At 35.1% G+C, this 14,098-nt stretch overlaps 1 protein-coding gene across 28 annotated transcripts in view; it reads left to right on the top strand.

Moving 5' to 3' along the window:
• DLG2 (discs large MAGUK scaffold protein 2) overlaps nucleotides 1-14,098 on the top strand; it is a 1,831,252-nt gene that overhangs the window by 1,323,082 nt on the left and 494,072 nt on the right. For all 28 annotated transcript variants that reach the window (XM_037744434.1, XM_037744428.1, XM_017544957.2 and 25 more), the window contains one exon: nucleotides 6,211-6,347. In XM_037744434.1, coding sequence (XP_037600362.1) covers nucleotides 6,211-6,347 — 137 coding nt within the window. The remainder of the gene's footprint in view (nucleotides 1-6,210; nucleotides 6,348-14,098) is intronic.

Consider the following 14,098-nt stretch of genomic DNA (forward strand, 5'->3'; position numbering starts at 1 on the left):
AAGACCCTAAGTTGAAAGCATGTCTAGAGTGCTCTAGAAATATCAAGGCTGTAGGAATATAGCTAACAAGAGAAAGTGAGGACCTCTTCAAAACTACAAACCATTGCTCAAATAAATCAGAGATGACACAAACAAATGGAAAAATGTTCGGTGCTTGTGGATAGGAAGAATCAATATCATGAAAATGGCCATACTGCCCAAAGTAATTTATAGAGTCCATGCTATTCACATCAAACTACCATTAATATTCTTCACAGAATTAGAAGAATCTATTTTAAAATTCTTATGGAACCAAAAAAGAGCCTGAATAGCCAAGATAATTCTAAGCAAAAAGAACAAAGCTGGAGACATCCATAACTAGCCATATGCAGAAAATTGAAGCTGGACTTCTTCCTTATGCCTTATACGGAAATTAACTCAAGATGGGATTAAAGACTTAAGTATAAAAGCCAAAACTATAAAACACCTAGAAGAAAATCTAAGCAATACCATTCTGGACATAACCACAGGCAAGAATTCATAATGAAAATGTCAAAAGTAATTGCAACAAAAGCAAAAATTGACAAACAGGACCTAATTAAAGAGCTTGTGCCCAGCAAAATAAACTATCATCAGAGTTCCAGACAACCTACAGAATGGGAGAAAAATTTTATAATCTACCCATCTGACCAAGGTCTAATATCCAGCATCTACAAGAAAAATAAACAAATTATAAGAAAAAAAACCCATTAAAAAGGGGCAAAGAACATGAACAGACCCTTCTCAAAAGAAGACACGTGTGCTGCCAACAAACATGAAAAAAAAAGGGCTCAACATCACTAATCATTAGAGAAATGCAAATCAAGACCACAATGAGATACCACCTCACACCAGTCAGAATGGCCATTATTAAAAAGTCAAAAAACCACAGATACTGGTGAGATTGTGGAGAAAAAGGAATGGTTTTACACTGTTGATGGGAGTATAAATTAGTTCAACCATTGTGGAAGAGAGTATGGCACTTCCTCAAAAACCTAGAGGCAAAAAAATAAATTCAACCTAGCAATCCCCTCACTGGGGATATACCCAAAGGAATATAAATCATTCTGTCATAGAGATAAATGCACATGTATGTTCACTGCAACACTATTCACAATAGCAAAGACATGGAATCAACCTAAATGCCGACCAATGATAGACTAGATATAGAAAATGTGGTATGTACACACCATGGAATACTATGCAGCCATAAAAAGGAATGAGATCTTGTCTTCTACAGGGACATGGATGGAGCTGGAAGCTGTTATCATCAGTAAACTAACACAGGAACAGAAAACCAAATACCAACACCACATGTTCTCACTTATAAGTGGAAGCTGAATGATGAGAACGAACGGACACATGGGGGGAACAACACACACTGGGACTTGTCAGGGAGAGGGAAGCAGGGACAGAGGGCATCAGAAGGAATAATAGATGCTGGGCTTAATACAAATTGTTGGTTTGATATGTGCAGCAAACTACCATGGCACACATTTACCAATGAAACAATCCTGCACATTTTGCATATGTACCCCAGGGCTTAAAATAAAAGTTGAAGGGAGAAAATAAAAATAAAAATATCATGGACACAAGTGTGTTTAGGGTGGAATGAAAGAGGGAAAAGTTAGCTAACGAAGAGAAGGGATGGGAGAGTAGTAACAGGTTGGGGAGTCTTAGCCAGTCTAGGCCTTATAAGATAGCCAGGCTGCCCCTGCTTTAACAGAGTCTATGCAAGAAACACCCAGATAATGTGTGTTTGGTCTTATTGCTCAGTGGTGAGAGCCCACATTTGTGTTCATAGAGTAGCTATACAAAAATTACTAGCATTATCTGGGTTTAGAACATTGCTTCAGACATATTCAAATATACTCACTCATACGAACCTGCTTATGGATCATTATTTTTATAGTGTTTCTGGTCAATGGATACAAAAATACAGTTAGATAAATGAAATAGATCTTTCTAGTGTTCAGTAGTGCAATAGGGTAGCTATAGTTAACAATAATGCATTGTATATTTAAAAATAATTGAGAGTGTAATTAGAATGTTCCTAACACAAAGACATGATAAGTATTTAAGGTGATGGATATCCCAAGTATCCTGATTTGATAATTACGCATTGTATACTTGTATCAAATTATCACATGTGCCCTATTAACATCTATTATGTATCCATAACAACTAAAAATTAAAAATGGAAAAAAAAATTCCTTTACATTTACTTTGGCCATGCTCAATAGCAGCTGGTAATACAATGTATAGTATGTACTCCAGAGAAGCTTATTGAATGAATGGATGTGTGAATGAATAAATGAATGAGGACAGATGTAGTCTTATAGCACAGATGGCTACTTCCACCCATAAATAAACATATATTTGGATGCAGATATAAACTACACATTTATCACCTTGAATTGAATATTTAGAATATGATTAACTAGTAATTAAATGTTAATTGTTTTTAAACACATGCATGTTACATGAAAGTAAGTGAAATTGGAAAAATTACTAGTTGTGTACATTCAGAAACATCTCTGGCTCTGAGAGGGACATTTGCTAAAAATATCTTGCTTCACCTTGAACAGAGTCACTAGTTTAAAAGAAGTACATAAACCTAATCTCAACAAAAAATGTTACTCATTTTTTATCTAGCTAGCTAGCTAGCTATCTACAGTATCCATAATGATTTCATTGTCTTGTGCAGTCTTCAACTTCAAATGTCAACTATAAACTTGCCATTTTTGTTGGACTTAACCATCTTTATAGTGATAATTTGTTTCTATAGCTCTTCTGTAACTAAGACTCTGTGGCATTTACTGCTGGTGTAGTGGCTATAAATCGGAGTCTGAATTTGTTTTAACCTTCTCTTTTCAGAGTTTGGAATAACCTCTGTACTTTTATAAATGTGATAGATTGATCTTAGCATGTGGCTAAGAAACTTTTGTAAATATATTTTTTAAACTTCCCTATGTTTTGGGAAACAGGAGCTGATATGTATTTTAAATTTTACAGGAAAAGCCAATTTGGGACATTTTATTCTTTTGTCATCATTTGCTTAATAAGCAAGTTGTAAATCTGAGGCAAACAAATATATTCATGGTTCCATAGGGTGGCAAAGCATTAATAAAAATAATTACCCACATCAGAAGGAAATTAGATAACACTTGCTTTAATTGCCCTATCAATTTAAATCAATTTTCCATTTATTCTTTAACAGCTATTATGGTTAATTTAACAATCATTGCATTTCAAATATAATTCCAGAGATGTTGCTTTATAATTTACTATGCCATCATTTTCAATTAACTGTTTATGCTATCTTAAGAGCACATAGCCTTACCCAATATTTATTCAATAAAAGTATTGAACAGAGTTAATATTTTAGTGAAGGAAAGTTAATAAACTATTTTTTATTATTGTGTAAAATGCCAAAAATGTTAATTATAGCTTTATTATTTTACTAGGTGTGTGATTTAAAAACAAATCTTAAGCAAAGTGAGCTATAGAAATTATGTTTGTTTTTAGTCAGAAGGCCTTTGATTAATATCTATCTTCTTGAGTAATTTGCATGTTACGATTGTAAAATGTAAAGAAAATGTATGCTGGAAGTATTATACTGAATGGGTATTCAATCATATTCTGAAGGGGATTTTTAAAAATTCTTAAAGGTATCAATTATTCCTTTAAAATGATCTCATAATGAATTTTAAAAATACATTCATGTGTCATTTAATGATGGGCACGCCTTCTGAGAAATACATCATTAGACAATGTCATCATCGTTATGGGAACATAATAGAGTGTACTTATGCAAACCAAAACAGTGTAGGCTACTACACACCTAGGCTGTGTAGTATAGCCTGTTGCTCCTGGGATACAAACCTGTATAGCATGTTACTGGACTGCGTAAAGTAGGTAACTGCAAAACAATGATAACTAGTTGTGTAACTTAACATATCTAAACACAGAATAAGTAGAGTAAAAAAATAAAGGATAAACAGTGGTACATCTGTACAGGGCATTTACCATGAATGGGACCTGTGGGACTGGACATTGCTCTGGGTAAATCAGTGAATGAGTAATGAGTGAATGTGAAGTCCTAGTACATTATCGTACACTACTGTAGAACTTGAGAACACTGTACACTTAGGCCAGACTACATTTATGAAAAAATTTTTCAATAATAAATTAACCTTAGCTTATTGTAACATTTTTACTTCATGAACTTTATTTTGACTCTTTTGTAATAACACTTAGCTTAAAACACAAACATATTGTACAGCTATACAAAGTATTTTCTTTTTTCTATTCTGATTCTATAAGCATTTCATTTACTCCATATATATATATATATGTTTAACATATATATATATATATGTTAAACTTAAAAAACAAAAAAAAACTAAGACACAAATACACATATTAGCCTAGGCATACCCAGAGTCAGGATCATCAAAATCATTGTCTTCTACCTTCACAGCTTGTCCAACTGAAGATATTCAGGAGCAATAGTATGTAAAATAATGCTACAGCATGGATCTGTAATCTCTGGTAATAATAATGCCGCCTTCTAGGATACTTCCTGAAAGGGCTGCTTGAGGCTGTTTTCAAATATAACACTCAATGTATAACTCAAATATAACTAAAAAGCATAGTACAATACATAAACCAACAACATAGTTATTTATTATCATCAAGTATTATTTACTGTTTACAGTTGTATATGCTATACATTTACATATGTGACTGGCAGTGGAGTAGGCTCATTTATACCAGCATCACTGCAAACACTTGAGTAATTATTATGCTATGATGTTACAATGACTATGACGTCACTGGCAATAGCTATTTCTCAGCTTCATTGTAGTCTTTTGGGCCCATCATCATATATATAATCTATCACTGATCAAAACATTGTTATACAGTGCATGACTGTAACTCTATTCTTGTTATTGCTTCATAGTTTAATAATAGTTAAAATTGTATAAGCCACAGTACAGTAAAAATCATTCCCTTAAAATAGACAATTGCCATGTTTAAACTGATTTGATATTTTGTCATCTTACAAAAATAATATAGTCTAAGTATACATTTTAAATTTTTTGGCTGGGTGTGGTGGCTCACACCTGTAATCCCAGCACTGTGGGATGCCAAGGTGAATGGATCACCTGAGGTCAGGAGTTTAAGACCGGCCAGGTCAACATGGTGAAACCCTGTCTCTACTAAAAATACAAAAAAGTACTTGGACATGGTGGCACACACCTGTAATTCCAGTTACTCAGGAGGCTGAGTCAGGAGAACCACTTGATGCTGGAAGGCAGAGGTTGCACTGAGCCGAGATTGTGCCACTACACTCCAGCCTGGGTGACAAAACAAGACTCTGTCTAAATAAATAAATAAATAAACAAACATTTTTTTATTCTTTATTTTCCAATAGAATATTTTAGAGAATCTTTTTATTTTTTAGACTGTATACAGGAATAATTCACTTTTTTGTGTGACTAACCTCACAATCAGGTAATCAGTTAATAACAATAAATGCTAGGAAATATAAAATGACAAGGTGGCAAGAGAAGAAAACATGAAACGAAAAAGTATCTATCTTCTTCTCCTTATCTTCTCTGAAATTATTACATATATGTCCAGTGTAGCTTTTCATGGCTCTTGCCTCACAATTTGTGCAATTTTTGAATAATTTTATTTTTCATCCTGAAATATCAAGAATATCCAGGTCTCTGCCCACATGATTGACAGTAATTCTGTTCTCTATGCTAGAGTAACAACAGCAATGAAGATGAGCCTATAAACTCAGCAATGAGCAGCACCATATTTGTCTTTCTTCCAGTTCATCTAGGGTCCCTCCACACCCTTTGCCTGATCCCTGCTCTGGCCAGTTACCCTTATAAACAGGATAGCTGAGGAACAGCAGTTAGGTATACAGTCTAGAAATAGAACAAAACTACTCACATGGATTGACTTCAAAATCTTTGCCTCATTTGTATGAATCAAAAAGCCTTCAAATATTTAAAGAAAAAACTAGATTAAAATAAAATTTTTACTGTCGTTTATTGCTGTTACAGTAAGTTGAGGATTCATTTTTAAAAACAGTTAAAATATGGCTAACTGCATTTTCTAAAAACAACTACAGCAGCAAAACAAGGCTTTCCATTTTCTATTCCTTTCTTATAGGTTTAGGCTTCAGTATTGCAGGAGGTGTGGGGAACCAGCACATTCCTGGAGACAACAGCATTTATGTAACTAAAATTATAGATGGAGGAGCTGCACAAAAAGATGGAAGGTTACAAGTAGGAGATAGACTACTAATGGTGAGTATGACTCCAGCAAAACTGTTTGTATATTTATAAAGCTCTTGTTTTCCAGTGTATGACTGTCCCTGTTCGAGCTGCCATCACAAAATACCATAGGGTGGGTGGCTTAAACAGCAGAAATTTATTTTCTCACAGTTCTGGAGACTAGAAAGTCCAAGGTTCCAACCGGTTAGGTTCCTGGTGAGGGCTCTTTTCCTGACTTGCAGGCGGCCACCTTCTCACTGTGTCCTCACATGGTCTTTCCTAGGTATTTGTGCAGAGAGAGATCTCTCTCTCTCTTTCTCTTCTTGTAAATCCACCCCTTATAAGTCCAGTCCTATTGGATTACGGCCCCATCTTTAACTCATTTAACCTTAATTATCATCTATAGAGCCTATCCTCAAATACAGTCACAGATGGGTTAGGGCTTCAATTTATGAATTTGTGAGGGGTCCACAGTTTAGACGATGGGCAAAAATGGAGAAGAGACAGCAGATTTATGAGTAAGAGATCTCAAAGTACATGGACAATGTATCTGTTTTGTTGACATTTTCAAAACAGAAATCTAAATTTTCATCAATTTTCTTAGGGACACATGGCATAGAGATTATCTTTTGTTCTTCCAATATAATGTGTCTCCTATTAGGGAGAGCAACTGCTATTTATAGACTGCTGGAGAGGTGGGGTTTACATAACAAAAGAAACAACACCCTGGCTTACTTCATGGTCCTTTGTACAACCAGTATAGACGCAGCACCTGACTTCCAAGAATTTATAGTCTGAGTTGTCCTACATGTGTAAATGGATCTCATCCTTTCCTTCCCTTAGACAGAGTTATAGCTGTTTCATTTGCCAGCTTCCCACATGCGTCAGGAGTCCTAGGCAGTAACTGACATTGACACACAGCCAGTCTTTCTGAACCATGGAGTTACATGATAACCTAAAGCAAAATTAAGGCAATTGTAAGCAGCAAAGTATTTGGGACTGTGTTAATAAAACTGCCTTATGTCCATTTACTGTTGTATGCCAGAATCTACAGGATAATAATCAAATATTGAAAATTAATCATAGGTAGCTCTCAAGTAAGATTAGCATATCTGTCTAATCATATGTCTACCCTTATAAAACGGCCTCTAATCTATGTCTGCAATGATCCATTATCTCCAACAGTTTTGTGAGAAGTGTCTGGGGAGGATCAGCCTATACAATCTCAACAGAAAATTATTTTTATGACTCATGCAAGTTTTAGAGGTTGAACCTCCATATTTTGTATTTATTGTACCTACTTCCCTTGGCTTTAGAGAGCTTGTGTTTTATCCCAGTGGTCTAATTTCATAGTCACCAACGACCTTTGGGTAAAATAAGCTTTGTGTTAGTTAAGAGCTTTGTAATAATCTTGATAGCCAACATTGACCTGGCATTAGCTAAGTTCCATGTTCTTTTATAAAAGGCTTTTTTTTTTTTTTGTAATGTAACGTATTTCTCATAGCAGCACATTTTATATAAGCAAAAAGGAACCGAGGTGTAGACAGGTTTACTGACTTGCCCATGATCATGTATTTAATAATGGACAGAACTGGGTTTCAAATTGAGGCAGTCTGGCTAGGACCACTCATCACCACCAAGCTATACTGCCTGATGTGCAAGGTGTGTTCATTAGTTTCCTTGAATTTGTCAGTCAGCTCTTTCCTTTCCTACTTTATTCGTCATCATTTATTAATTACTTTTTTAATAAGTACATGCTGCCCACCTACTGTGTCCCAGGCGGTAGCCAGTATTCAGGAAGGAACTCTGTCATGAGAAAACAGGGGGGGCAAAAAATACAAAATACACCATTAATGACGTTAGCCAAAATTAAAGTTAAGAGCTTTACCACCTGAAGCCACTACTGCTTTCATTCTCAAGAAAGTCCGATTTTTTTTGTTTGTTTGCTTGCTTGTTTGTTTTCAATGTAAAAATTTGTTCTTACGATGTTTTTCTATCTTCTGGACGAGAAAAGTTGTTATTTAGATATAAGACCTGAACAACTTCTCTCTGGAATATAAACTTTATTGCTTGAAATGTTGTCTTGAGAATAGAATAAATTGTGATAACTATATTGTACATAATGCTAAGTTGAAAAATGAAGAGGGCAGTTTCATTATCAAGTGATGACTGTCTTAGCTAGTTGCTGGTTTGACCTTTGATGCACGGTTCCGTAAGAGTTTGGTTGTAGGCAGCTCTCCCGGTATTTCTTCATCTGCTGCTATTGTACAATCATGGTAAATGCTATGTGCTTACTTCTTGAAGTTCTGTTTAAATTTTTTGTTTTATTTCCAAATTCTTTTAAAAAATAACAACCTTGATCTAAATAATTCTGTCAAAGGATTTTCCAGGCACCACACTCTTTCATTACCATTTTCTTGATATTTATTGTAGATATAATGATTCCAAAAATAGCTGTGACATAATCCTTAACTGTTTTGAGTTTTAAAGCATAGTTTAAAAAAAAAAGAACCTTCAATAGTAATAGGTCTCTCCTTTCTTATGTAAGGAAAACATAATTAGTACTTCCAAGGCAACTGCCAAATTGAATCTGGAAATGAAAGAAAATGATTCATTTATAATAATCTGCAAGCAGAATAACCCTCAAAAAGAGAATAAAGGCAAAAAATCACTGAAGCCACCAAAAAGACAAATTATCTTGCCTCAACCCAAAAATATGTATTAATGCTCTCCTCTGTCATTCCTTTCCACCTCCTCTTCCCTTTACTACCCTACATTCATATTCTTTGTATCTTCCCCCTCTTCTACTCTCCTCCCACAAAGGAAGTACAAATGATTTAGATTCTGTGGTGTACCAGCTGTACCGCACTCTGCATATTTTTCTCTAAATATGCTATTCTTTCTAAAGCAATTTGCACCACTTCCTTCTCTCACTTCTTAGAAAAAAAAAATCCACCATATATTATTCACTCAGAGTTCTGTAAGTAAACTGGTCTAAAATAAAACTCCACTAATTTCTTTAGTCTTCCATGGTTGAATACTCACAATTCAGGAAGTCTCCTAGCAACTGCCCTCTACTGAGACCACAGTCATTTTTTAAAGAGTTAGTAATAGCAATAACCCTTTTAGTTTCTCAAGTAAAATAGCTATAATGTTGGATACCACCTGAATCATACCATCTGTAACGGGTACTTTTTTTCCCTGAAGAATTTCTTATATCTCAGAAATTTTAATATGTTTATCTTAAAGGTCATCTTATATCAACTCTTGCTTGGTACATTAGGAAAGCAGGCATGTGAAGCAGTCCCTCACCTCTCATAGAACCCCTTTAAGAGTGGATAATGCCTCCTGAAAGCTATTTATTAGGTAATAAGTATCATTAAATGTTTTCCTTAAAATTCTGTTAAACCATACTTCCCTATAAATGTCACCCTTTGTTCATTGCTCTGTCCCATGAAAACAAAAAGGCGAAGACTAATTCCTCTTCCATGTATATTTGAAAGAGCTGTCTTTTCACTTCTCACTGTTTAGAATGTTTTAGACCTTTCCTCTCTCTTCCAGTAAATTTTATCACACATTCATTCATCTTCTGTAAATAGATTACACTTATTACAAAACTTCTTTATATTCCTTACAGTCTTATTTCCCACTTTAAAAATTCCACATAGTAGTATAATACCTGGCCTTTGCAAATATTCTTCTTAAAGAAATAATTATGTTGTCTGTCACCTTTGCAATAAGCCTCTTGGTGTTTTCAATGAGATGACTGTAATGTTAGATCACTCTGATATTTAATGGGTCACCCAAATACAAGGTATATGTTCTTTTTACCAAAATATGTATTTATTTATTTTGAGACAGAGTTTCACTCAAGGTGCCCAGGGTGGAGTGCAATGGCATGATCTTGGCTCACTGCAGCCTCCATCTCCCAGTTTTAAGCGATTCTCCTGCCTCAATCTCCTGAGTAGCTAGGATTACAGGCATGTGCTACCATGCCCAGCTAATTTTGTATTTTTGGTAGAGGCAGAGTTTCTCCATGTTGGTCAGATTGGTCTCAAGCTCAGGTGACCTGCCCACCTCAGCCTTCCAAAGTGCTGGGATTATAGTCATGAGCCACTGTACCTGGCCCAAAATAATTTTTTTTTAAATTTCCTTTGCTACTTAGAACTTATTGTACACTAGAATTTTGTTTTGTTTTTTTAAATGGTAAAGTGGCAGTGACCTCAGATTTTGTGGATTGTACCAGTGGTTTAGTGTCATAGTCTCAGATGAAATAGATTATCTTAGCCTTGAATTTCAGAGGTGGTAACCATGGAATACTATGCAGCCATAAAAAAGGATGAGTTCATGTCCTTTGCAGGGACATTGATGAAACTGGAAACCATCATTCTCAGCAAACTGACACAAGAATAGGAAACCAAACATCCATGTTCTTACTCATAAGTGGATGTTGAACAATGAGAACACCCAGACACAGGGAGGGGAACATCACACACCGGGGCCTGGGGTGTAGAGGGACAAGGGAGGAATAGCAGGGGGTGAGGGAATTGGGGAGGCATAGCATTAGGAGAAATACCTAGTGTAGATGACGGGGTGATGGATGCGGCAAATCACCACCATGGCACGTATATTCCTATGTAACAAACCTGCACAATCTGCACGTGTACCCCAGAACTTAAAGTTTAATAAATAAATTTTTTAAAAAAAGAAAGGCGGTCAGGCATGGTGGCTTATGCCTGTGGTCCCAGCACTTTGGGGTGCGGGGGTGGGAGGATTGCTTGATCCCGGGAATTCAAGACCCTGGGCAACATAGTGAGACCCTGTCTGTAACAACAACAAAAAAAAAAAAAAAGAAAAAAAGAAAAAAAAATTTTTTTTTTTTAGATGTAGTTTCACTCTTGTTGCCCAGGCTGGAGTGCAGTGGTACAATTTCAGCACAGTGCAACCTCCACCTCCTGGATTCAGGCAATTCTGAGCATCCCGAGGAAAAAAAAAAAAGAGTTTAACAACATAACACATTTTTAAATTCTTTCATATATTTTCACATATTGGCTTTCATTAAGCCCCTCCAAGGTGATACATACAGCCAAATATCTTACAAAAATGTTAACTTCTTCCTCTTTTTCTATATAAACTACAAATGTTGAATCCAGGATAATTTGATTGTCTTCTCTGCAGGGATAGCATTAGTTATTAGTTGTCAAAGCCCCTTGCCACATTGTAATTTAAGGTTTAAAATCTTAATCTCTTCTTTCTGTAAACCCTGCTCAACATTTGAAGAAAAAATTGTCGGTGAGAGATCTTTTATATCATTTATGGAGAATTAGTCCGTGTGTTTTCTTTCCTGAGAGGGAAGTAGTAAGTGACAGGAAAAGTAACAGACACATTGAAGTCAAGTGGAAAGACATTGAACTCAGATGAGAAAGATGGATTTCAGTCACAGGCACCTAGCACTGATTCTACCTAATCTGTCTTGGGCCGGTCACATCCATCTTTGGTCTTCTATTTTGGCCTCAATACCATGGTAGCATTACATTAGATTGGTATTTCCCGAAGTATGCTGTAAAATATTGTTCTCTTTTCTGTGTCACATGAATAGAATCTGTGACCAAGTAAGTTTGAGAAATTCTGCAACTTGTATTTCGGCCCCCTTGTAGAGTCTCAATGAATTTTGTATATTAAAAATTCTGTGAAGTCCTGCCATCAAGTAAGTGTTTTGATTTTGATTTACAAGTCTGTTTTATCATGGAATCTTTTTCTTAGATACTCATAAAACACTTAAAACTTGTGTTTAATGGAATGTACTCAGGATGTGCTATGTGTGAGCATCTCTAATTTTTATTTGAAAATCGATATCCTATACATCAACTACATTTAGGAAATAAGAGTAGAAATAAGGCAAGTTTCTGAATGACTATTAGTTGTGATGACTGAAATTATTATTATTTTTGGTAGATTGACAAAATTGCCTGATTTCATCCAAGTATCAATAAGAAAATCAAACTGAAGACAGTCCAAATATGTAGAAATTATCTGTAAAATGAATGAGATGTTAAAGCACATTCATTGGTTATACTAATCATACCAACCTTAGATCTTTTAGAACCAAGACCTGTAACTCTCTGAGCATGTCTCTTTCCTAGTAACAACACGTTGCTATCACCTTGAAAAGATCTTTTGCCTGCACCTCCTCATTTATTCTTAACCCCAACTTTTGAGAGGCAGTTAGGACAGTCATTACTGCTATTTTTCAGAAGAGAAAGTTAGAACTCAGAGATGACAAAGGGATATCCAATATTGCATAACTAGTAAATTGTGCAATTAAGTTCAGCCATAGATTTTGATGTCCTAAAGTCAAATTCCTTTTGCTGGTTTTGCTGTTTTTGTCCACATCTCTGATTCTCAATTTTGATTAAGTATTTGAATCTCAAGGTAAGCTCTTGAACATTATGAGCACCCAATCGTCAGTCAACCCTGATTAATCAAATCATAATTTCTGGGGTAGGGATCATACTTCATTTTATTTTATTTTTTAAGGTTTCCAAATGATTTTAGTGGGCAGCCAGTTTAAAAACCACCATCCTACCTTGACGTAACCACAAGCTAGCCCATTCTGCTGCTCCCACTACTTCTCCTAAGGACAGCTTTGTTGGTAGTGCTCATTGTATCAAGCCAGCAGAGTATAATTTAGCAGTTTCCTGCCATGGGCTAAAAAAAATTTAGAACAGTTCACTGTCAAAACTCTGTTCCCTGAGGTTAGAGTCACGTCTGAAACAACAGGATAAAACCTGGACAACTATTTCTTGAACTTTTTTCTAATTTATCTCAAATGTAGTAAGTTATAATACAGTGTAATTGCAATGACATATTTTAATTAAGGGTTAAAACCTTTCATTACATTCTTTTTTCTTTTGCTTATACTCAATGTAATAGCCCTCTTTATAGAACTTGCTCTGTAAGTATCATATGTTGCTGTCATTTAAAAATTACCGTAATAGCACACTCTAACAGTAAAACACAAAATGTTGCCACTAATATATTTCTCTACTCTAAATTACAGACATATCACTATGCTAATATTCACATTTTAAAACATGCAAAAATAGAAATACAAATATCAATGTGATTAATATTAATATAAATGCAAATGTTTTTCTCTTGTAATCAGTGGATTGCCATAGGGTTCATATCATACTGTCCATTTTGGTGACTTCTGCTAGAGAAGAAATTTGAGTAAATCAAAATAATCACTCTTGACTGGTCTTTCTCTTTATATGGAGTAGAAGGTTAAGAAATGAATTAATGATTAATGGAGGAAGAATAAAATCACAGTGATGGAGCTTTGGCTGTATACCCTATAAACTGACATGATCTGGTGCTAACATTCTTTACCACCTTTTCATTCTTATATCCTGTGCCTGGCACAGAGCGAGTATCTAATAAATGTGTGTTGTTGCTTGAATGACCTTTATTCTTACTCCTTTCTGCTCTGACTCAGCACAAATGTAAAATAGAACACAACACAAATGGTTTTCTTTCTATAAAATAGGGAATTTTGATTGCTTTTCCTTTGGTATTCTGCAATCATTTTTTTAAAAACTTACTTAGCTTACTATTTCAACATTTATTAAGTGCCAACTGTTTTTATTGCATCAGCTAGTGGAATAGAGATGAATATGATCTAATCAGTTGCCCTTGAGAAGATCATAATGGAGGTGGGAAGAGCCACTGTAGGAATAAGTATTCCACAACGTAGTGGGTGATAATTTCCACAGAAAGAGCCA

The sequence above is a fragment of the Cebus imitator genome, unplaced genomic scaffold (genome assembly GCF_001604975.1).
Source record: "Cebus imitator isolate Cc_AM_T3 unplaced genomic scaffold, Cebus_imitator-1.0 Scaffold174, whole genome shotgun sequence".
Taxonomy (NCBI): domain Eukaryota; kingdom Metazoa; phylum Chordata; class Mammalia; order Primates; family Cebidae; genus Cebus; species Cebus imitator.